Raw genomic sequence first — 25524 nt, 5'->3', positions numbered from 1 at the left:
ACCCCCATCGCAAAGGAGAGAAGGTGGCCCCTGGCTTCACAGCTGGCGGCCAGGAAATTATAGTCGACACCAAACCAAGCGGCCCCTTCGCAGGCCAGGTAATCAGGCCTCTCCCGGATTCGGCCTGACAGCTTAAATGTTCTAATTTCACTGCCAGGGGCCCAGGTCCCCCACTCCGGCCCAGCCCAGGCCTCGTCCCTCCATCATAATTGGACCCACGTTTTCATTACCCTGAGATTAGACAGGTCCCCTCCAGCCAGGAGGACGCCCGCAGCTGCACGGGAACCATCCCCCGCACAAATGCATTTACCTGATTATGGAGTTTATTTTATAGCAATTGTCCAGAATGCTGGAGGCCCCCTTCACCCCACCCCCCGCTCCCCAGGCCCCAGAGGCCTCTACTAACCCTGGACAAGTGGTTTCTGCCTAATGTACTAAAGCCACTTCCCCTAGGCCCTGTGATCCTGGAGGTCCCACTGGCCCCCACTGGGTCCCTTTCTGAAAAATCACTTAAGGAATTTGGAAGAGGGAGTGATCAGGGAGAGAACATTCTAAGAATCTTCTCCTGGGGTCCATAGGGTGGTGGGATCTTCCTTCCAGAGCTGTGTTTCTTTTATTCATTCAACAAACACATACTCAGTCCGAGCTAATGACAACCCCATTGACGGGTGAGGACGCTCACTCATTCGACACCTACTGTATGCCAGAGAGAATGTGCACAAGGCCACTGCTTTCCCAGAGATCACACAGTCTGGCAGAGGGGACCGGCAACTTTCCTAGCACGTGGTTTGTGCTTAGGTAAGGGCCACGAAACCTATAGGATGAAACAGTAAAGAAAGGGGAGTAGGAGAGCGGGGCATTTCAGGCAGAAGACAGCAAGTGCCACAGCCTGCAGAGAGAGAACCCGATGTGTCTGAGGAACTGAAGAAAGATAACAAAGCTAAAGTTTAGGGTGTGTGAGGCAGAGGTAAGACCTGAGGCTGGAGTTAGGGCTCCGGCCATAAAGGAACTCGCTCAAAATCGCTTGCACTTGCCCCTGAGGATGTGGGAGCCATGGAGGGTTTTGAGCAGGGGAGGGACCCGTTGTAGAGTATGTCTTGTGCCCTCACTACGTGCTAGGCATGGCTCTGAATGCCTCACGTGTACTAACTCATCCGCATGTCAGCTCCATTAGGCAACTATCCCAGGCCTCAATCCCTTCTCTACAATGTTGAAATCCTAAGAGCTTTGGTGACTAAAATGTTTTACATAGGTTTGGTGTCAAATTATGTAGTGTCAAAAATGACCTGAACTAAGGAGAAGCTATTTTGGTCTTCATTCCACTATCTTGTACAAACATTCATGTTTTGTTGAAAAAAAATATGAATAAGTTTGGTTATAAGAAATGCCCCAGGCCTCACGGGGAGGCTGTGCAGTCCGTCTATGGGATATATTCTGAATTAAACTTTAGAATCAGAAAAGCTCTGAAATCATCTAAGTTCACAGGTTTTAGATAAGGGATTGTGGGTTTATATTATCATCTTTATTTTACAGATGAGGAAACTATGGAACTAGGTTAAATAACTTACTTAAGATCACGAAGCAAGAAAGAGTGGGCAGTCTGGCTTTGGAGTCTGACAACTGTAGCACACATCCTGTCTTTCAGATTTTGATTCTCTGAAATGGGGGTCTGAGGCTGCTGGGAGGGGAAGGGGCCCTGTAGAAGGGAGGAGCCAGCACTGCTCAGATCATGCTCAGAACCTGACTCTGTGCTGGCTCTGTTTGCCCCTGACCCTCAGCTGTACCCAGCTTGTGGGCACCATTAGCCTCATTGCACAGGTGGACAAAGCAAGGATCAGAAAAGGGAGTCAGCTTGGCCACAGACCTGCAGCAAGAGGGCAGCAGAGCTGGGAATGGGGCCCACGTTTCGAGTCACCGGGAACCTGCCCTTCCCACTTTTCTAGGAACTGGGAAGAAGGAAGTATAGGCTGGGCCAGTTGGGGCCAAGCAAATGGACCCCAGTGCAAAGCAGACCCAGGTCAAGAGCCCCAGCCCCAGGCTGAGCCACTGTGTTCCCGTGTCACTCAGGGTAACAGTACCCACCCTACTTCTACCCTCACCAGGGCTGCCACAGCCTCACTTCTAGGCCGTGTCTCTGCCTCTGTGCCCAGCCCCTCCAGGAAGCCTTCCCTGATTCATTTGTGCCAAGCTTCTATCTTCTTGATATTTGGGCCCTCTGATTATGCCTTTCTTTATTCTCCTCCACTAACCGTTAAGTGTTTTTAAGCCATTTTATTCACATGACCTCACCAGAAATTGTGTGGGGATGAGGGTAGAGGGGGTAGAGGGAGTCCTCCCTTTGAAAGGGGACGGAGGACCAGCTTTGGAGCCAGATAGACCAGAGTTCAAGTCCCGGTTGGGACAATCATTAGCTGTATGACCCAGGAAAACCATTTTACTTCCTTAGGTCTCAATTTCCTCATCTGTAAAGTGGGAATAATAATAGTATCTCCCTCAGAGGGTTGTTATGAAGATTAAATGAAATAATGTTTACAGATGCTTCAGCACGGGGCCTCCACTCCTGGTAGCTGCTGCCACAATTAGTCTTAGCTGCCTGGTGCATTGTTGACACTGAATAAATTCTTTATTCTCTGACCAGTCCTTTCCCTACTACCAGAGACTTCCCTTTGGGATTCTGGACTCTGCATTCATGGTAAGCTCTCATGGCTCCCTGTTCCCTCTTCAAGATTTCTTACCTCCATGCCCTTGCCTGTGTCACTCCTGACCCTGGAATTCCTTCTCCATGCCCCATTCGTGCATGTCTAAATTCTACTACTCATTCATCATTACTCATTCGTTTATTCATAACAAATGCTTTATTGCGTGTCTACTTTGCGCCAGGTACTTTTATATACGTTATCTCACACAGTCCTCATGCCAACCTTACAAGGGAAGGAGTGTTATCTGCATTTACAGAGGAGGAAACTGGGCTCAGAGAGGTTAAGTCACTTGCCTGAGATGACCCAGCTAGCAAGTGGCAGAGCTGGGATTTGGCACAGACCTGCCAGCCTCTAGAGCCCAGGTCTTTCCTCTCTACCCTGCATGTGCCGTGGCCCGGGGTTGGAAAGCAGGGGAATCCCAGGAAAGCAGTCCTCTGTGCCTGGATGAGAGAGAGCTGAGGAGGGAAAGGAAAGGATGTGGTGAGGTGGGTGCAGACCAGATTTCCACTGGGTTGGGGGAACAGGTTCATTCTATCAGGAGGAGCTGAAGGGAGGGTGGGCAGGAGGGGAGTTTCCTAGGGGGAGCCTGCCATAGACAGCAGCAGGTTTGGACTGACCTAGACAGGATGACCCAGTCTGCTCAATGGGAGCCCTCTTCACCCCTACCCACCCCCACCGCTCAGTTCCCTCTTCCAGGCCAGAGTGAGAATAGGTCTGTGATGAAAGAGGCATGGCTGCTTTCCTGCTGTCCTTGACTGGGAGAGAAAATGGATGGCTCAGTACTGGCTACCATAGGAAGACTCCAAAGAATTCAGACACAAAGCCCCTCCCCCACCACCTCCTTCCAGAGACCAGAGCTCTATGGGGGGGGGGGTGGCAGCCTGGGGCCTCAGATCTACCAAATCCCCTCAGAGGCCAGCTCTGGGAACACGGGCACGGAGAGCAAGGAGCAAATGTGGCCTGGCAAAGGGAACAGGCAGTCAGACAAAGAGATGGGGAGAGGAATGGGGGCAGAGAGAGAGAGAGAGAAAGGAGAGGAAGGGACACAGAGACAGAGGGACAGACTCAAGGATGGAGAAAAGGAGAGAAATACACACAGAGGTGTACAGAAGGGGGAGTGTGTGGAGGCTGAGAGGCAGCAGAAGCCAGACACACAGGCCCTGAGGGCTGGGTCCATTCAGCTGGGGAGACAGGGACCCTCATGACTGTGCACAGGACAGAATGATGAGGCAGTGGTCCTCAGGGGCAACCAGAAGACCAGGAAGCAGCCGGAGGCTCTGGTTTCAGTGCTGTGTGGCTCTATGCCCAACCTTCGCCCCCCTGGAACTCAGTGGTGCCGCCAGCAACGTGGGAGCATTACCGGGCACCCCAGCTTCAGTTCAGAGTCTGGATCTCTGTAACCCCGACCTGGGGAACCGAGGGCAGTGACAGACAGGGGCCTGAGCCTGGGGTTGTGGCAGCACAGATGCGTCTCATTCATGCCCATGGCTGTGGCTGTCACTCCGCCCACTTCTGTCCTGTCTATGATGATGATTGTAGCTTGGGACCCATGACTGCTTGTGGGTCCATAGGCAGCTCTCTTCTGTCCCTGATCCCATACTGTGTCATGTCTCTGTTTACATGGGGAGCTTTTATATGAAGGCAGCTCGTTTGGGAGGCACAGACCCATCCTGGCAGATGCTCAGGTCTACAGTTTTCATCTCGGTCCTCGCCGTACCCCACCCCTCGCTGCACAGCCCTGGGACCCCTGACTACACACAGCTCACTCCCCACGTTACCTTCCACGCTGATGCCTGGTGTTGAGTCCAGGCTTGGACAATGAACCATGACAGCCACCAGGAGCATCTGGGTGGGAGGCTGGAGGCTGTGCTCCTGAGAAGAGAAGCTGCGGCCCTAGGAAAGGTGACTCCTCAGAGCACAGTCCCACTGCTGATCTCAGAGGCATGATGGGGCTGAGAGAGGAGAGGTGGGCTGTGGGCCCAGACAGAGCGCAGGGTCAGGGCCTGGAGAGCCCTCGGAAGAGCCTTATCAGCAGGGAGCTGAGTAAGCAGGGGAGGCTGCTTCAGGAAGAGAGTGCCTCACCACAGCAGGACCAAGCACAGGCCCCCATACCTGTCCACAGCGATGTGGGGGGAAGGATGCAGTCTCCAGGTAACACAGGCATTCGGAAACAATCCTGCTTCTCCACCCAAAACAAGAAATCTAGAAAGTGACGTAAGGACGACCTCCCAGGCTCCCCTTTCCCATCTGCCAGGACTGGCTTTGACTAGCTGCCTGGCCTCAGGGTCATGGCCCAAGCCTTCCAGGAGAAGCAAGGATGATGATGGCATTGATAATGATCATAACAGCAGCATTCATTGGCTCAGGGCTAACAACCGCAGGAGTGCACTGTTCAGGCCTGACCAGTTGTTAAAATATTGACACCTGTCCATACCACTTGTTAAATAGCACTGGCCCAATCCACCTAAGCATACCACTCTGGCCGGCTTGCCAGGACGGAAGCTGCACATTCCATTCTCTGCCCAGAGAGAGAGCCTGCCCTGCTCTGGGCATTCCTGTGCCTCAGTTCATCTGCAGGAACATCATCCCGCACGCACGGGAGTGCCCTCGGCCACATCAGTTGTCCGGGAGCTGCGCCCCTCCTCCAAGCCTCCCTCAAAGGCTGAGCAATCAAGGCTCGCTCCCTCCCCCTCCCCGGCTGGTGCAAGTGCCCACCTGATCCTGGCCCCTCTCGGCTGCTGCAAACCCAGCTCATTTGCATGTGGATCGTGCCTGCCACCATGGGTGCTGGGGTCAATTGAAACTCAAGAAAAAGAGAAGAAATTTATGCAAAACTGTTGATTGCATTTGTATGTAATGAAATCATCCAATATTCATCTGACTATAGAATCTAATCTGAGAAGAGAACTGAAGGACATGAGTGTCACTGCAAAACTGTAATGAGCCACTGTAGTGATTAAAAAAGCTCTTGAGCCTTCTGAAAATCCAGGCAGAAATAGCGTCTAATCAACTCTGAATATAGGAGGCGAGATTGGGCTGACGCATTGCGCACGGCTCGCCAAGGCACTGGGGGTGCGCGGTAAACCCTCGCGGCCGAGGTCTGTGGGTGCCACTCGCCCGGCCACAATCAGTGAGTCCTCACTGCACAAAGCAATCGCTGCCTCTCGCCTAGCAGAAAGAGCCCAATCACAGCTGTTGTGAAGAGCAGTTTCAGGCTTTCGCACCCGCCCCAAAGCCTCTCAAAGACCTCTGCTGGGGTCCTTGCTAGAGTCCTGGGAGGCAGGGAGGGTGTGGGGATCAGTGACTGTAATACTGGGACACACCTGGGCCCAGGCAGCCCCAAAGTGGGAGAGAGTCCTGTGTTTCTTAGGAACTCTGGTTCAGCACTGAAATGTCACTTCCTCCATGAGGCATTCCCTGACTACATCATCTTAATTGCCACCCCCTCTCCCTGCCCACACACAGACACACACACACACACACACACACACACACACACACACACACACACTGCTCTTCCCTTCTGCTTTGTTTTCCTCATAGCACATAGTCATGCTGGCATTGTCTTACTTCTTTATCTGTTTAATATCTGCCTCTTCCAAGTAGACTGTGAGCTCTATTAGGGCAGGGAATCAGAGTTGGTTTATTCACTTCTGTGGAGTGTGGAGAACCAGACTTGACACTTAGTAGATGCTCAATAAATATTTGTTGACTGAATAAATCAATTTCAATGAGCAGCCAAATGTACGTATTCAGTCATTCAGCAAATACTGGTAGAGTGCACAGTGGACGCCAGGCTTCATTCGGGGCACTGAACATGTGATGGGGAATAAGAGTCTCTGCCTTCCTGAAGCTCACAGTTTGGGCAGAAGACAGACATCGAGGACATTACACATAATCAAATGGGACAGTGTGGTGCTGGGGGACGAATGGTACAAACCCAGCCTGGGAAGGTCAGGGAAGGCTGTCCCAAAGCAGTGACATTGGGTTGAGATCTAAAGGATATACAGGCAGAGTAGGGTCTGGAGAGCCCCAGACAGGAATGGCATGTGCGAAGTCCCTGAAGGGACACTGTGGGGACCTGAGAGAAGTTAGAGTGGCTGGAGCCAGAGCAAGGGAGAGTCTGGTGTGAGATGAGGTTAGAAACCAGTCCAGGTCAAAGCTTGCAGTGAAGACCTTGAGGTAAGAATTTGGGGCCTTTTCCTGGGGTGATAGAGAGCCTCGGAAGGAGAGTGGCATGATGTGCGTTTTGAAAAGGTCACCATGGGGAGAAGGGTCCGAAGGGCCAGTTATGGGGGAACAGAAATTGGTTAGGCGGTTGGTTATTCAGTTAACCAGGCAACGGGGAACCGTGGAGGGCTTCTGAGCAGGGTCATGTCACGTTACCAGTGACAATGTTACCATGTCACAGCAAAGGGCTGTTTTAACATGATTCATCTGACAGCAAGAGATGGAGCAGAGGAAGGGAAATCAGGTACAAGGTAGAAATCAGGCTGGCAGCCATTCATTCATTCACTCACTCATCCATTCATGTATTCAGCATTCAACAGATCTCTCGGCGTGGAAGTTGCCCTTTTCCACATTCTAACTCACAATTTCCAATCTGCTCTGAGTTTGGCAACTAAGTTACCTATTATTAAATGGGATCTTGGGTGGCCAGTTAGCTCAGCTGGTTAGAGTGTGGTGCTAATAACACCAAGGTTTTTGTTTCAGTCCCCACATGGGCCACTGTGAGCTGCACCCTCCTTAAAAACAAACAAACAAACAAAAATTACTGATAAATAAATAAATAAATAAATAAATGGGATCTAATAGGTTCAATAGGTTCTGAGAATTCAAGGGACTCTCTGGGTCATGAGGCTGTTTTATTTGGCAAGGACTTCCTGGCATCAAAGGGATCTTGTCATTCATTTGCTTTCTTTTTTATACCCCTTCTTCTGCCTCCCCCGACTCCGGTTCAAGCCGTTGTTTCTCAGTCTAGTTGTGTAGGACAAGCTCCCTGGCCCAGGCTGGTATTAGGAGCCTTACGCTTCCCCGGCTGAGGCAGTTGGTCACCAGTCATCTGTCGGCCGCTCACAGCAGCTCACGGCAGCTCTCGCAGGCTGCCGGCCACTCACGTTGGCTGCCGGCCACTCAGGCTGGCCAACAGCAGCCTGCGGCAGCACACAGTAGGCGGCAGCAGCTCACGCCTACCTCCAGCTGCTCATGGCAGCCCAGCTCCAGGGAGAGCCGTTGTTCACAGTCTTAGCTGTAGAGGGTGCAGCCCACTGGCCCATGTGGGAATTGAACTGGCGACCTCAACGTTAGGAGCACGGCGCTCCAACCACCTGAGCCACTGGGCCGGCCCCATTTGCTTTCTTTAGGTCTTAAAAACCTCAACAACCTAAGTGCCCACTGAGAGATTAATAGATAAAGAAGATATGGTGTATATACTACATGCACCACGGAATAGTACTCAGCCATAAGACGATGAAATTTTGCCATTCGTGACGACATGGATGGACCTTGAGGGTATTATGCTGAGTGAAATAAGTCAGAGGGAGGAAGACAAATACTGTATGACCTTACTCATATATATATATATGTATGTATGTGTGCATATATATATATGTATATATGAACAGTGGTATCCCAATTTTCGAATGTAATCCGTTCTGGAAGACCATTTGAGTTTTGAAACATTCGAAAACAGCCCACAGCTAGGTCTCAGGATCTTGCACTCAGCGGAAGCCATGAGACATGTTCGAATTCCGAGGCGTGTTCGAAAACTGAAGCATTTACTTCCGGGTTTACAGCATTCGTAAACCGAAATGTTAGTCTATGGAGACGTTCGAAAACGGAGGTACCACTGTACATATAAAACAAACAAAAGAAAACAAACTCATGGATGCAGACAATAGATTGGTGATTACCAGAGGGAAAGGCGCAGGTGGAGGGAGGCCCAATGAATAAAAGAGGTCAATTACATGGTGACGGATGGAAAGTAGACTTTTGATGGTGATCACTTTGTAGTGTGCACAGATGTCAAATTATAATGTTGTACACCTGAAACTTATATAATGTTATAAATCCATGGGCTTAACCAAATATTAGGCACCAAAGGGCTATCTGTGGGGAGGAGTAAATCAGATAAGGTAGCTCAGGGCAGAGCATGGAGCACAGGCTGTGGTTATGGAGGGACCAACACTGCCTGGATGTGTAGGCTGGGACCATGTCCCCCTTCTTTCCACCTCTACAATGGCGCCATTTTACCAGCAACTGGGGTTCACTGGAGGCTAGTGAAGTCAAGGGTTCTTAATAGGCAGATTTGGAGGGAAAGAGCTAAATGCCTCTGTGCCCTACTAGAATGGGTGAGGGGAATTTTGCTGGGACTAGCTTCAGAAACAACCAGCTAAGAAGCAATGGGATGATTTCCTGGTCACAGCAACAAGACTTCCTCCTTCCTCCCTGAACATTTGTGAATAGCAGCTGTCCCCCTTTTCTAGATCCCCCCATTCCGAAGCCATACTTTGAATTTCAGGAGCTCACTCCCCTCCCCCCAAAACGATGTGTGTGTTGGATCTGAGATGTGATCGGAGCCTTTGTAGTTTGCCTCCTACCATGGTGGGATGGGAGAGGTAAATTCAGTCATCCCTGGGCGCCACCTCTGTGCCAGCCTTGTGCAGGAAGTCCCTGTCCTCAAAAAAGTTCCATCTAGCAGGGAAGACAGTCCATGAACATCACAAAGGGAAATACAAGGGGGAGAGTGCTTTGAGCCCTGAGAATTTGATACCAGGAAAAAGAAGAACCACATCTGATTAGTGGGTGTGTTCCTAGAAGGCTTCCTGCAGGAGGTGGCATTTGAGTTGGGTCTGGAGGTTAGCTAGGATCTCTCTCTCTGTCTCTCTGTCTCTCTGTCTCTCTTTCTCTCTCTGGGACAAATTTTAAAACAGAAGGAAAAAATAAAACAGTAAACAAGGTAACAACCATTGCTATCATTCCTATTTTCACAGCCCCAAATAAACAATTTTGTCAAATTTTTATATATATGTATACATAGGTATATGAAATGACTTTAGGGTACACTTTATGTCTTCCTCCCTCTCCCCAGTGGCAGTCACCAGTACGAATTTGGTAAGTATTGCTTCACAACTTCCTCCACCCCACACACTTTTTAAATGATCTTATAATGCAAAATAGAGTCAGGAATAACTTTTTAAAAGAATCGCTTTTTGTTTATGTCATTCTAATTTATGTAAGTGGTACCACACTGTCTGTAAGACTCCACTTGCTTTTTCCATGGCCTGTTATGTTTCGGGGGGCTCTATTCTTGTTAAAACGCGTTTACTCGAATGGATGCACCACATTTATTTACTCCTGGAATGGGTAGGGTTTCCTTGGATGGAGATAATCAAGGGATGACATTCCAGGTAGAGGGAAGGCGGCAGTAAAGGGAGGGGATAGGAAAGCCAGGGCACATCTGGGGGCTGGCAAGGATCCAGGGTGGAGGGAGTACAGGGCATGTGCGGGGGAGCTGGGGGAGGCCCCATGCCCCAGGCCAGGAATCTGCAGTTGGCATGCTGGACATCTGGGACTGTGGGGAACAGCACCACCCCCCTTAGAACCACCCGCACACCCTCCACAATAATTCCACTTATCCCCTCTCCAAGGCGTCTCTGGGGAGGCCTCTGTTACTCTTTCCATTAATTGTCTCATTAATGACCCACTGAAGTCAAGTACCCATTGTTCTTTGGGCCTGGGGCAGCCTCCCTAGCTTTCCCCCCCTTGGGATTTGCAAACGTCTTTCCTTCCCCTGCTTTCCTTTGGCAGGCGTCCTTATCTGGTCCCTGCAGCCCCGGCCCCTCCAGTGTGGCCTTTTCCTCCACCCACACCCTGTGCCCCAGGGGCCACACAGCCACCAGGTCACTCACTCTCCCCCCACCCCACCCCACCCCACTCAGACTGCCTCACTCAGTCTCCATCTACATGTGTGTCTCTTTCCAGTTTTCTTTTTCTTTTCTTCTTCTTCTTCTTTTTTTTTTTTTTTAACACTGTGAGTCTCTCTCCCTGGATTTCTGTCTTTCTCTTTGTGTGTATTTCTCTATCTCCGTCTGTGTCACTGTGTCTATCTCAGTGTCTCTATTTCTAGGTGTTTCTTTCGGGCTGTTAACTATCTCACTGTCACCACCTGTTTCTGTGTCTGTGACTGTTCGTCTCTATCTCTGTCTCTACCAGCTGGTCTCTGTGTTTGTACATGTGCCTGTGGGGGTGTGTTTCTGTCTTTGTCTCCCTGTGATTCCGCCTCTCTCCCCCTCCCTCTGGTCGTGTGTATCTCTGTCTCTCCCCGTTTGTCTCTATCCCTGCCTCTCTCTTCTGACTTAACCTCTCCCTCCTCCCTGTGGGTCTCTGAACCCTCCTGATTGGCTATTGTCCTGTTTCGGACCCTGCCTTACCCCCACCGGTTGCTCACCCACTGGGCCCCTGACACCCACACAGGTCAAACCGCCTCCCTCTGTTGCTTCTCTCCCTGGTTACAGTTCCAGCTTCCCTGAGATGACAGCCTGGGGGACCTCAGCTCTAGGAGTAGGCGTGAGGTTCCATAGCTCCCAGACTTTGGGATTCATGCATCAGTAAAATTAAAAAAAAAAAAAAATATGGAGGGGAACCAACAGAAGGTGACCAGGTTTTTATTTCTCTAAATGAGGATTTTTTTTTTAAAGAATCACTAACTTCTTATCATAAGAGAAAGAATATTTGAACACCAAAAACAGAAGTAGAGAAAACAAGATCCAGGAATATAGAATAGTCCTTTAAGTTCTATACATTGAAATGTATGAAAACATTAGCTACATCACTGTGGGGACAGAGCCCCAGAAAGCAGTTTCCAGGCTCTGGGCCTCACATAGAAAGGTGCTGGCTCGGGTAGTAAATGGCCATCAACTGTGATCAGATGGCCAGCAGCTGTGGCTAGTTGGTCGTCAGCTGTAACCCGTAAGCCATTGGCCACTAATATAACTGCCGTGGCTACGCTAGCAGAAAAAGGATGGGGGCTAGCAAGAGCAGATTGCAGAGAGGCGGATGCGGACGGCGAGAATATAGTGATATGACTCCCCTACTTATGGCTCCGTGGGTGTTCCTTTTTGGCCTCACCATGTCCTGCATTCTTATGTGGGGAGCGGGAGCTGAGACCCCGCAGGCCGCCCCGCGTGGCAATCACCTTTATTGTACTTATTTTGCCCTAAATGCGTGAAAATGTTGTCAGGGACCAGCCCAGTTTTTCTGGCTCAGCTGGAAACCACTGATCTTGTCCAAGGTCTTCCTTGGAAACCATGGGAAAATGGGGTGACCTTTATTGTGGATAGAAAGGGCAAAACGTGGACAGGACCCATGAGTTCTCATGGCCACTTCAGCACCTCACCAGGCCGTTTCCAGCCCCTCTGGTCTCTGAGATAAAAACAACCTACTGAGGCTGCTGAGCTGGGGGTCCAACATCAGACTCCCTGAGATCCAAGCTTCCTCGGGTCTTGTCTTTGAACAAGTAATTTAACTCTCCGGGCTTCAGCTTCCTCATTTGTAAAATGAGCAAAATAATAGCTAGCTTCTAGAGTTGCCTCTCCATAGCAAAGGCCCCGGACATGTTAGCCACTATTATTATCCGCGAAGAGGGGGCAATTTGGGCTGAGGCTGGAGCCTGAGAGAGGAGACTCGGGTACCCTGCCCCCTGGGCCAGCAGAGCCCCACATCGGGGCAGAACTCAGCCTGTGGAGGAGCCGCTGTGGGGGGAGAGGGCAGAGGCTCGGTCCAGGTGAGGCTGCTGTGCGTTCAGCGGCCCCAGAGTAGCACGGGATCAGGGAAGAAACCCTTTCCCTGTCTCTTCAGGGACGCAGCCAGCGTGCTCAGGCCGCCGAAGCCCAGGAACCAGCACTCTTGTTGCTCACACTGACTCCCAGGAGGAACACAGGCACAGCTCCCCAGGGGCATTCAGGGCCGCAGACGCCGACGCCGCCAAGGTGAGCCTGTGGTGGGCGCCATGATTGTGGGCGGCAGGGGCGGCAGCCTTTAGGAGATGCTTAGAAACTCCTGAGGCTCACTTGGCAGGTGAGATTGGAGGTCTGAGCGAGCAAATGAAAGAGACTTTGGGTTATTGACGTAAATTGACTTCATTTGTATACTAGGCTCTGCAGGCCCGTTACAAATGGACAAACATTTTTTTAGCACCTGCTAGGCCCCAAGCACGGTTAGTCAGGCAATGCAAAGATGCCAAGGGCAGCGAACTTCTTGCAGGGACTCACACAAGGCTAACCCACTGCTATGGTGGTCTGCCTCGGAGGCAGGGCCAGCGTTCCCAGCGAGGCCAGTGGGACCCTCTGCCACACCTGTTCCCGGTACACATCACTCCAGGCTGTGCCCAGAAAGGAGAGAGCACTTTGCAGGTAAGACTGGAGGGGCTTGGGAACTTACTGGATGAAGGGGGAGGGGGTGAGGGAGCACAGGTGGCTCCCAGCGTCCTGGCTCGGCACCTGGCTGGGAACACGGATTCCAGGGGGGGCTGGCTGAGTTTGGGGTGTGTGAGGCACATCCAACTGGAGATGCTCAGTGGGCATATACAGGTCTAGATAAAGAAACGCCTGTACTAGTACAAAGGACACGGGGCCAAGGGCTTTGAAGGCTAGATAGAAAGTTTGCCTATTGGAGGTGGCAGGGGTTTAAGGGTGCACAGACCAGGAAAAGAAAATAGCCTAAGACAAGACATGGAGGTGGAAGAAAGAAAGCAGCACGAAACCAGAAAAGATAGTAATTCTATGTATCAGGTTGGTGCACAAGTAATTGCGGTTTGAAAGGTTAACAAATAATTACAAAACCCGCAGTTACTTGTGCACCAACCTAATAGCTTAAGCACTGGTTGCACTGGGGCAATTGTGAGACATGTATCACAAGTAGAGACCAGATTGCAGAAGTTACTGGATCCTGGGGTGATGGGCTGGTACAAATTCAGCAGGCAATGGGAAGCCACGGAAGGTTTTTAAGCAGAAGAGTGGAGACAAAGGCTACGTGTCAGGTTGCTCTAACCTAACAGGAGGGATTCAAATAGAGAGCAGAAGAAAGGAATACAAGAAACAGGGACCATCACTTATTTATTCCTTCAGCAAACAGTGAAGTCCCTCTCTACAGAAGCAAGCCTTTCTCCTCAATCTAATCTCCAGCCCCTCATCTGCTAAAGGTTTAGACCCCCAATCACCTAGTGTGGACGCTGCATGTCACAGTAAACAGGCTCTAAGTATGTCAGCACAGTGATACATTGTCTTATTGCACTTCGCTCCACGGTGCCTCACGGAAGTTGTGTTTTTTACAAATCGAAGGCAGAACCCTCCACCAGCAAAAGGATTATGATTCGCTTTATTGAGGGGCTCTGGAACTGAACCCGCATTATCTCTGAGGTCTGCCTGTATTAACAAATATGAATAAGTTGAAGTCACCTATTAAAAGGGGTTTCATATATACTTGTAAAAGAACATCTTTTGACATTAAAAAGGAAGGAAATTCTGACACACGTTAAAACATGAATGAACCTTGAGGACATTCTGCTAGTGAAATAATCCAGTCACAAAAGGAAAAATCCTCTATGGTTCCACTCGTATATGAGGTACCTAAATGGTCAAAATCATAGAAACAGAAAGTAGAATGGTGGTTGCCAGGGGCTGGTAGGAAGCTGTTGAATGGGTGTCGTTTCAGTTCTCAGGGTGAGGAGTTCTGGAGATGGTCACACAACAATGTGAATGTACTTAACGCAACTGAACTGTACACTTAAAAATGGTTAAGATGGTACATTTTACAACAATTAAAAATAAAGATAATTTTAAAAAGGATTTTCACAATGGTTCATGAAACAAAACCCAACTCTAAAAAAGAAACATACCTAAAACACAGTGATTTGAAAAGGCTAAAATTAAAGAAACAGGAAAGATACACCAAGCAAATGAAAACAAAAAGAAAGATAGACCTGTAATCTTCATATAGGAGAAAACAGAATTCAGACTCCAAGCACTGAATGAGACAAAGATATGAGAGTCATGGTATCTGTACATCAAACACACCAGCATTTCCATAGAGCAGAAATGACAGGAAATGCGAGAAGAAATGGAAACGCTAATAACAGGAGACTAAAACACACCACTTTCAGTCCAAAATGCATCGAAGGGTCAAAAATAAGCAATGCAGAAAACCTAAACATCACAATCTATAAACTACATGTCCTATGTACATATCAAAATTTGTACCTCCCCAAAGAGAGAATATACCTTGTCAGGCACATCATGAAAACTGATTGTTCTGAGGCCAAAAGAAACTGCAAAGCTTCGCTCAGTGGTTTCAGTGGGATAAAGGATGTAGAAACACTCTGAAAGCTAAAAAGCGCCAAGCCAGTATCCGTTCCAATGTTGTCAATACTATTATTGCCATTGTCATTGTTACTCACTGCCGGGTGGTCTTTCTGCTCACTCCCTGGTTATCTGACACGTTCTAGAAGAGTCTGCCAAACAGGTGAGGTACAAATACAGAATCTTTCCTGTCTCCATGAGAGCTACCATGTCTTTAGTGTTTACTATCTGCCAGGTGTGCTGTTTTACATGCCGTCCTTTACTGGAAGTAGCTTTCTAATTGTTTTATGAAAGCCAGCTTTCTGCTTCTCTTAGCTCACCGTCAGGCCCAGGACAATGCCAGGTGCATTTCGAATGAAATACTCAATGAAGACTTCGGAACCAAAGCCCAGTGATTAAGGACCCACTTCAAGGTCAGACAGAAGTTTCAGACTTCACTCTGGCACTTATAACCTGTGTGCCCTTGGGTTGTTAAATACCCTTTCTGAACCTCAGTTTTCTCATATGTAAACACAGAGAGGACTAATACAAACACCAATTAGGATTGTTCAGAAGTTTGAATGTAGTAATACATGTGTCCAGCATGGTACCTGGTCCACACTAGGCATTTGGTAAATTTTAGTCTGAGGTTGAAGAAAAAAATTACCAAACAGATAAACATAGAATAGGGTTCTTTCTCCCATTAAAAAAAAAAAAAATCTTCAACTACAAACATCCTTAATGCATTTGAATTAATTTTTTAAAAATATTGTAGGGGTAACAGTGAAATAAGTCATGGTACACATCCATATTGTGGAATATTGCACCGCAATGAAAAAGGATGAATTGTGCCTGTACATTCACGCATGGATATATGGCCATATATGTGTTGGCCAAAAAAAAGAAAGCAAGCTTCAGAATAGGAACAGAATAGCTTCCCTCCTCACTTTTTAAAAATGATATATCTATAAAGAAAAGTCTGGAAGGACACACCTCTAATTGTTAAAGGGAGTAAGATTGGGGATGGACTTTTGAGGAGTTTCTTCGAATTTTTGACATTCCAGTTTCTTTTGTAATTTCCAACACACACACACACACACACACACACACACACATACACATGTGCACACTTGGAAGAAAGAAGAAAATAACAAACAGGAAAAAAAGTTATTGAATTCTCTTTGGCCTGTATTTTTCATGGGACTTTGAAAGCTGTTGAATTGAACAGAGGAGGTGGTTAATTCTTCTGGCAAGTGTGAGAATTTCCATACCCAGCTTTCCTTTTTGAAAGAGAGACACTGAAGGAGGGAGAGAGGGAGATTGGATTGTTCCAGCATTACTCATTACTCAGCACATCCAAACAGGTAGTCTTATTCTCGTCCCTGCCACCACCTAAGCCCTGACACACAGAGTAACAGAGAAACTCTTTGATAAATGTCAACTGAAATAGAGCAATCAGCTGAAAGCCATTTGCTGAGCTGTCTGACTGCCCTGGGCCCGAGGTTTTCCTTTATTCATTTATCATGATATACGGCTTTGGCCAACATACACACAGGAGAGAAATTGTTGACATGTGGAACCCAAGTACAGAAAATCTTTCAATTTCCCCCCCGTCTGTTCACCAAATAAGTTTTTGTTTATTTAAAGACTACAGAGGATTTGGCTGTTAAGAACCAAATGCCTTTGGAGTGGAGTTACAACATAATTTATCATTTCCTCTGTTTATTAAAAAATCCTGCATCTTTGAGAAGCACATTTGCAGTGAGTGGGGAATTTCGGCCACTCATGAAAAACTGTTGCAAAGCCCTCGCCATGTGGCTTACCCCAAAAAAGTTTCCTTGATTGCTCTTTCTATCCCTGTTCTTCCTTCAGTTGACTTCCAGTCGTGCGACAGCTCCTCAGGGCTGGTGAGTGGGCTCTGACTGAGAACAGGCAAGCAGGGTGGAGATGGTTAGCTTCTTCTACCTTCGGCCAATTCTGACCTTGAGTCTCCCTGGCTGTCGTCAGCATGTCCCACCAGGACAAGCAGGGGGAGAAGTGCACCCCATCACCTCTAGCACGGGACAGCCGAGAGGAGTTGAACAGCAAAGAGAAGCTGGGTGCTGCTTCGAGGAACACGGCAAGGCCCTGCTGCTGCCGAGGTGGGTGCCGTCATACAGGCAGACATTCGGCAGAACTGGAGCGAACTTCCTACCTTCCACCCAAGACATAAATAGCGGCTCAGTCCAGTGCCCCACACACCCCTCACTCAAAGCCAGGGGTATTACCCATTTGTGTTCCCAGCATGGAGCACGGTTCGTGAGACCCCTCTCCAAGTGGTGCTCACTCATGTTTACGAAGGCAGCAGGATGCGGTGGGCAGAGCACATGCTTTAGGTCAGGCCCCTCTGAATCCCAGCTCTACCATGTGCCAGCTGTGTAACCTTGGGCCACAGACTTCACATCTGAGCTCCTCCCTCTCTGTAAAATGTGAATGACAGTGAATAATGAAACCCTGTACTGGCTTTATTACTTTGGGCAAATTATCTAATATTATCAAGTCTCAGATTTCCCAGTTGTAAAATGGAGATAACACACATCTTGCAAGTTTACTAAAGCCGTATCTAGCTCATGATGGCTATATTATGAATGAATGAATGAATGAAGGAAGGAATGAATGAATGAATGAATGAACGAACGAACAAACGAACGAACGAATAGAAGAAAAATTATTGTGGGGGGGAGGACTAACTTAACCCAGTACCCCAAAATGAGCCACAGCAAACCTCTTATCTGTCAGTAACAGGCAGACCCTAGGGAAAGGTATCTCACAACCAAGCAAACGTTCAGGATGGAGTAAGTGTGGAAAATGTTCAGATGGAAAGAAAGGAAAAGCAGCCAGCATTTGCTGAGTAGCTACTACGTACAGTTCGTTCACAATACATTTGAGTGCCTACTGTGTCCCAGGCATTATGCCAAATTCTGAGGCTACTAAAGATATGCAGACTAATTATCAAAAAGAACAATTAAGGTTCCGATAAAAACAGCAGATGGTGCTATGAGAGCCAATAATAAGGGTCCTGGGGGGTCGGGAGGAGACTTCCCAGAGGAAGTGCTTTCCCAGATGAGATGTGAAGGACGAAAAGGACTGGCCAGGTGAGGAGTGGAGGAACGTAGAGGCAGAGAAAACAGCATGTGTAAAGATGACCCAGAGGCAAAAGTATGGTTCTGGCTGCTTTACACACAGGTCCTCAGAGAGCATTCATCCAGACTGACTCTGTTTCCTTTGTGGTTATCATTCTTTCCAATCCTTTCAATTTTATTGTTTTGTGAAAATGGGCCTCTAGCAAAGTTATCCAGTCACAGGTGAAGGCCCACATCAGCCTAAGCAAAATTTAGAGTTGAGGACAGGGCACGACTAATTGTTTCAAAAGGAGGCTCCCGCCATGAGGCGCAGTTGGTGCTAAGCCTGCCAGTGGTCCCAGTCATTTGGCAATATTTCAGGGCAAATGCCCAAGTAAAGGCCCTCTGTCAGCAACAGATATTCTCCGAGAGCCACTCATGCCAGAAGGCCCAGAGCAGATGGAGTGGACAGGGCACAGGAGGGAGAGGCTGAACAGCTCTGGGTGTCCCACTGGAAGGCTGGGCCTCGCAAGGACGGACAAGTACAGGGTGACAGCCTTCTGTGTGCACGCGTGACAGATGCCATTTCGCCCTCGGGGGGATCCACCAGAAACTGGGCTCTGAAGAATTGCTGGGCCTGGTGGACTTTCATCCAAGGAGTTCTTTGGTCTTCACCGCCAGATGCCTGTCCAGCTCTGCAACCGTGTCGTCGGCCATTTGGCTGATCTGCAGAAACATAAAATGTGACAGCCTGATAACCGGGGCTGGAAAAGGGTCGGGGAGAAATATTCCAGGACTACGAAAAGGTTATCTGGGAAATACTATGGTGATAAAGCTCACAGTCATTGAGTTCCAGCCAGGCACGGTACTAAGAACTTTATATACAAACTCTTACTGATTTCTAACAGCTAGACACTCTTATCATCCCCATTTCAAAGATGAGGAAACTGAGGCAGACAGATCACTTGTTCAAGGTACACAACTAGAAAGCAGGAATAACGTAATTTAATCTGGGTAATCTGATTCCACAGCCCCAAATTCTTATTATTATAGAATACAGAGAAGCCAGGCTTATTTGTCGTTTAATGAGCCTGTAGAATTTCCTACACTCTGCTACATAAAGCCCTCAGATTAATTTATAAGAATATTAAGAACCCAATAGCTAAGCAGAAAAAAAAGGTCTTGAAGAAAGATGAAGTACATCTGGTTAACAAACATGGAAAATTCAACAGACACTGAAGAAATGGAAATTAAAACAAGATATAATTCAGTCATCATAGTTAACAAAATTTGATGTTGTGGTTTTTAATTACAATATTCAATGCCAGGAAGCTATGGTGAAATGGATAAGGTCATATATCATCAATAGGGATTCAAATTGATGCAAATGTTCATACCATTTTTAACCCCTAAATCTCTCAACTGGGAAATTACCACATGAATGGAATCTGAAAAATATTTAAGTTCTGTATACAAAGATATTTATCTAAGCTTTATTTTTAATAATGAAAAATCAGAAAATCTAACGTGCTAGTACAGGGAAGTAGCTGAATACATAGAGCCATTAAAACTGGTTAAGACTATCCATTTCTTATGCAGAGGGTATAAATGAGTACATTCCAGTGTCTAGTTCTGAAACGTTTGAATGTTTGAATGTTTTATAACAAGCATGGATTGCTTTTGTAATCAGAAAAAAAAGAAATGATGTTTCAAGATACTATTTATGGAATCATGCTCATGTAACCCCGAATTAAAGAAAAAGCAGGACACAAAATCGTGTGTACATATACGCAACAGAAATGACCTCAAATATGATTTTTTTTCAAAATGCATATTTTTTAAAACTGGGGGGAAACCTGTCAAAATATTCATAGTAATTACCTTTTGGTGATGGGAAGATAGCTAATATATTATTTGTGTCGATATCTGTCACATCTACCAGAAGACCTAGTATTTAGTAAGTGCTCGGGAAATATTTACTAAATGAATATTAAGGTTTACTGTGCTTTTCTATATTTTCCCAATTTTTCTGCAATAAACATATCCTCCCCCTGAGAATAAAAAACACAAAAGAACTGAGTAAGAGTTGCAGTTTCCCTCCCAGGTCTACGAAGAACCTAAGGCCGGAAGCCTCCGGAAGGAAGCTTTGAAAGGGGCAGTCATACCCAGGATCTGTGTGTTCAGTGGCTCAGCGGCTATTTGACATCTTTATTTGCAGACCACAGGCCCTGGCCAGAAACTGCGAAATAAATGCACTAGAAAGGGTAGAAACTAAAAAGGATTTGGAGCAATTGGTCCCAGGCACGGAGACAGTCAGGCTCTCACCATAGCAACAGCTATACATTTTTTCAGCTGGAAAAGCAAAGGGGCTGCTGGGCATTCTGAAAGAGCGACTGGGTGCTGAACGGCTGCTTGGTCCCTCGTCTCTCAACAGGCAGCACACCCTCCATCAGCTTCTTTTGCCCCCACCTGAGCAGCTTGCCTTACTTGGACAGTGGCGGGTGCCAGAAGCACTCCAGCACCAGGAGGCGGGCAGCCTGGGCCGGCCAGGAACAAGGGTGGCAAGCCTCCTCCGGAAGAGTGGTGTTTGGGGACACAGACAGGGAGTCGGGCGAGGAAGGGTACCTAGGGCAACAATTTGATAATGTTGGTTCTGGGTGAAATTCTTGGTGTGGTGACAATGTGCAAGTCATTTCCCCACTTCGAGTCTCCGTTTCTTCATCTATCTAATGGGGATGCTAGTCCCTTCCTCAGAGAGTAAGTAGTTGGGAGGATTAAAGTCATGAATATGCAAGTATGTTTTAAATTGGTTATTTGCTATGCAAATGTTGCTTGTGTTACTCTGATTTTTACATCACTTCCTGATTTCTTTTCAAATCAATGAATTAATGAAAATATTTACTTTCTATCATATTACAGGCACAAAGTGCCCTTGGGGACAGTCTGCCTGCAAGTTCATCTTTTCAATCTTTATCAGACTTCTTAAAATAATGATGAACAATGGCAAGGACACCAACAACATCTCCCACTTACTACGTTCCAGACAGTGGTCTAGAAAGTTGACAGTGCATTATTTCACATAATCCTGAAAACATACGAAACACTATTATCATCTCCCCTTAATATATTATGAATCTTAATTATTTCACCTGACAGTTACATAGTAGAGTTCATACTATGCAAAGGTGTTTTGTCCTGTGACTTTATTCGCATCCAATAACGTCACATAACCTGTATGTAGTGGGTGGGGCAGGTGGTACAGAGCAGTAACCCGGGGCCCAAGACCACATAAAAAGTCAGTGGTGCGCCTGAGCCAAGAACTCACCCACCCTAATTGCCAGTTTGGTGCCACTCCTCCCTCTGGGGAGTCCACAGCACCTGGCCTAGTCCTTCCTCCTCCCAGGTAGGCTGTGTTAGGCTCATGAAAACAGTCACTCCATATTCAAAGTCACAAGATGGGGAACAAAGTGGGAGGGACACACAGGCAAACATTACTGAGGACCAGCACCCATGCTGGCCACTTTTAGGTATGTTGTGCCATTTGGTTCTCCTGCAGCCCTGTGTGACAGGCACCACTGCCACCACTTTACAGCGAGGAAACAGAGGCACAGAAAGGTGAGGCCATGTGCTGGCCTTAACAGGTGACAAATGAAATAGCGAGGATTTGAATCCAGGCCAGTCTGCCTCCAAACAAGAGCGCTTTCCGATACAGTTTGCTGCCTCGTAAGGATTGTAACACCACCGTCGACACTATCTAGAGGCTGTCGTCGTCGTCGGCGGCGGCGGCGTCCTCACATGTCATATCATCAGCAGCATCACACTTGCTCCTTACAAGTTCAGGGAAACAAAAGGCGGAGAGAGGAAAGGGGGATGGCAGAGCACATGGTACACCCCTGTGGCAGGCCTCCCGGCGGCCTGACTCAGAACACCCACAACGCCACTGGGTGCTGCTCGCTCCTCACTCAGGGCGCCCTGCCTGCCCAGTCTGCTAGCAGTCTTTCCCTCCTTCAGCGCCACGAGCACCCAGCTTCACTTCAGAGCAGTTTTTCAGAAAAAGGCGGCAGTGAAAGGATTTTGGCCAGATTTACTGGTGGTTTCTGCCAAGTGCTTTAATGTTCAGCAGGCCCATTTACAGCAAACTCAAGCGAAGGTGAAACAGCAGGCTGACAGATGTCAGTGTCTCGGGTGGGAAGACCCCGGTCCGTCAGCAGAGCTGGCCTGGGCTGGGGGTTGGGAAGTTGTGGGGGGAGGGGTTAGGGGTCAGAGGTGATTGCAGGGATAGAACCTACAATACAAGCATTTCCTTCTCACACACCAAAGATGAAACATTTTTATAATTCAGTTTTTAAAAATCTGACCTCAAAAGACTTGGACATTTTTTTAAAAATTAAGAAAAAGCTCACAAAGAATAAAATAAAAATTGTTCATAATCCCATTACCTGAAATGACCACCATTAACATTTTGAAGTGAATAAGCTACCAATTGTTTATGTACATGAAGCTCTTCATTATAAAAATGAAATCACAATACTATTGTGTAATCTACCTTAAAAAAATAAATTCCAAAAAAATTTTTACTATGTCTGTAAAATATTGTCATAACTATCTATATACATAAAGATTCTAGTACACAGATGTAAAACAACTTATTTTCCCACTGTCAGAAATTTAAACAGTTTGTAGTTTTCTACTATTATACATAATACATCAACAGACACTTCTACAGATAAGATTCTTGACAATGTATTTTGGATAAATTCCTAAGTCACTGAATCAGAAATGTATGGGTTTTGGCATATTCTGCCATATTGTTCTCTAGAAAAATTGTATGGATTTATATAAAGAATCACTTAATCTTTCCTGTGGAGTGTGGAAGTAAAAGCAATGCTTCTAACATAAGCAAGATTTTAAGCTCACATTAAAAATTTTAGGTTCAAATGTTAGGGATTAGAAAAGGCAAATTAAAAAAAAAAATACACATATTCTAAAGACCCTCTGAGTGATTTAGGCAGTATGTACTAAGAACCTTAAAAATATGCGTTCTCTTTGTGTTATAATTCCACACTTGGGACTGTATCTTAGGGAAATCATCTCAACAAAGACGTTTGTATAAAAATATTCACTACAACCTTATTTATAATAACTAAAAAGTTTAAACAAACTAAATGTCCAACGAGAGGGCTCATGAAAGTGAACTATGGTATAATCACAAGAGAGACTATTTTGTAACCGTTAGAAATGGCTGTTTACAAAGAGGTTTTTTTCCAAAATGCTAATTGTTTTCATGCTGAACAGAAAATAAAAAGCTGGATGGATACAAAATTGTATGTACACTACATGTTCTCAATCATGTTAAAAGCCACGCAGTTTTTTAAAAAGGGGGAAATAAGAACTATTCCAAAATGTTAATAGCAGTTGCTTCTGCAATGTGGGAGTATGGTGAATTTCCCCCCATTTTTTAAAGCAATCTTCTGAACTCTACATTTTCTACAATGAGCACATGATACTTTGATAATCAGGAACAAAGTAAACAAATAAATTTTTAAAAACTGCTTAATAAAGCAACAGTCAGCCCTTGCCTTGTTTAAATAAAAACACACACCAAAACTACAGAACCATGCCTTCTGTCAGGAAAGAAGAACAAAACGAAGTATGCACAAGGCTGTCTCCTGAATATTTTCTTACTGAAACTTTTGTTTTCTTACTGAAACATATGACAGTAAATTAAGTTATTATCAACAATAGTAAGAACTAATACTTAAGTGATAATACCTTTAATAAAGACTGTCGCAGTGGATGAATTCTGAAATACAGTATGACCTTTTTTCTTGAATTACTCTATATATGAGTACACTGACAGAGACAACATGAATGTTAACAACGGTCATCTCTGGGTGACGAAATTTCACTTACTTCTTAATTTTTAAAAAATTTACACTAAACATAGATTACTTTAATATCAGAAAAAAAAGAATAACGTTATTTTCATTTTGAAAAATAATCATAACCGTAATAAGCACTGAATAAAATAATCTAATCTGAAGAGGAAGATGAAAATCCAGGTGTGAATGAGTGAAGGCTTCCAGCAAGGTTTTTGTCCAGTGGGTTTTATCTAGAGAGCTGGTTATCTGATCATCCTTCCATTTTCAAGGATGGGCTCTGGTCTCTGAGGCAGATGCCCAGGCTTGCTGAGTGAGGTGAGCCTGGCAGGTCTTGGAGGAAGCAATGAAGAGGCCAAGTGTCAGTATAGAGATGGAACCCCCTGGGAGATGGACAGGGAGCTGGCCCAGCTGGGGCCAGAGCCCAGACTCTCCTGAGGCCTGATCAGGGCTCAGAAAAGGCCAGCCTAGTCTCTGGCCTTTCAAGCTGATACAGGGAGAGGGGAGTGCAAAGACAGCGAGAAGAAGGGAGCTTTGAGGGTCTAGGTGTCAGACACTCTAATGGTGCTTCTAGCAGCCCCAGGACAACCCTTCAAGGTAGGAATTACAAATGCTTTTTACAAAAGAAACAGACCCTGAGGAGTATGTCACGTAAATTCCCCAAGGTCACAGGGCATCAATACAGAACAGCCTCTTCCTAACTCTGGTGCCATTCCAATGGCACACCGGAAGACTTCTCGGTCATTACCTTCCATGTCTGTTTTGCACAATTATCTATGGAACTTTTAAAAAATACACATTCTTGGGTAGACGTACTGAATCAGAAAATGCAGGAACAGTGCCCAGGAATCCATCTAAAATTCTCCTCTGGGTGATTTTTTGGTCTGGTCTACAACTAGCATTCTACCTGTTGGTCCAGAAGGGGAGCAGTGAGTCAGTCAATTTATGGCTCTTCCAGATGTCCCCCTAATGGTTATCCATGCCTCTAGCTTCTTATCTGTTTACTCCCCCATCCTGCTCACGCTCCTGTTCAATCTTCCTAAAACAGTGCTTTTATTGTGGACGAGGTCGCTTTGGCCAAGCCCTTTACAGTCCACTAAACATTATACATTCTATCCCTAAATACCGGTAAATTCATCTCCCTATCTTCATCACACTTGGACTACTCAGGTTCAGGCCATCCTCATTTCCTGGCTGGATTTCTACAATAGTCTCTCTGGCCTCTCTCCCTCCAGTCTTGTCTCCTACAGTCTGTTTTCTACCCAGCTAACATAGCCATTTTTCATAAACACAGATGTGATCTCCCCACTGTCTTCAAGAACATCTTTCAAGGTAGGTACTATAAAAATGTAGACCCCTAGGCCCCACTTCAGACTCATTGACTCAATCTCTGGGAGTGGGGCCCCAGATACTTGTATTTTAATAAGCTCCTCAAGCGATTATAATGCTGATAAATTATTGTTCAATAAATATTCACTCCCTTCCCCAGACCTCCATGGACATAAATACG

At 46.6% G+C, this 25524-nt stretch overlaps 1 protein-coding gene across 11 annotated transcripts in view; it reads right to left on the bottom strand.

Moving 5' to 3' along the window:
- Nucleotides 1–13787: 13787 nt before the first annotated feature.
- MRRF (mitochondrial ribosome recycling factor) overlaps nucleotides 13788–25524 on the bottom strand; it is a 54662-nt gene continuing 42925 nt past the window's right edge. For 8 of the 11 annotated variants that reach the window (XM_081067006.1, XM_081067004.1, XM_081067000.1 and 5 more), the window contains one exon: nucleotides 13788–18861. In XM_081067006.1, coding sequence (XP_080923132.1) covers nucleotides 18784–18861 — 78 coding nt within the window. In that variant the 3' untranslated portion in view covers nucleotides 13788–18783. Of the gene's footprint in view, nucleotides 18862–21327; nucleotides 24348–25524 lie in introns of those variants that run through there. The other 3 variants (XM_081067002.1, XM_081067003.1, XM_081066999.1) reach the window with 3 other exon arrangements.

This window comes from Rhinolophus hipposideros (genome assembly GCF_964194185.1).
Source record: "Rhinolophus hipposideros genome assembly, chromosome: 11".
In the NCBI taxonomy this organism is placed as follows: Eukaryota; Metazoa; Chordata; class Mammalia; order Chiroptera; family Rhinolophidae; genus Rhinolophus; species Rhinolophus hipposideros.
This window is presented reverse-complemented; position numbering and strand designations above follow the sequence as displayed.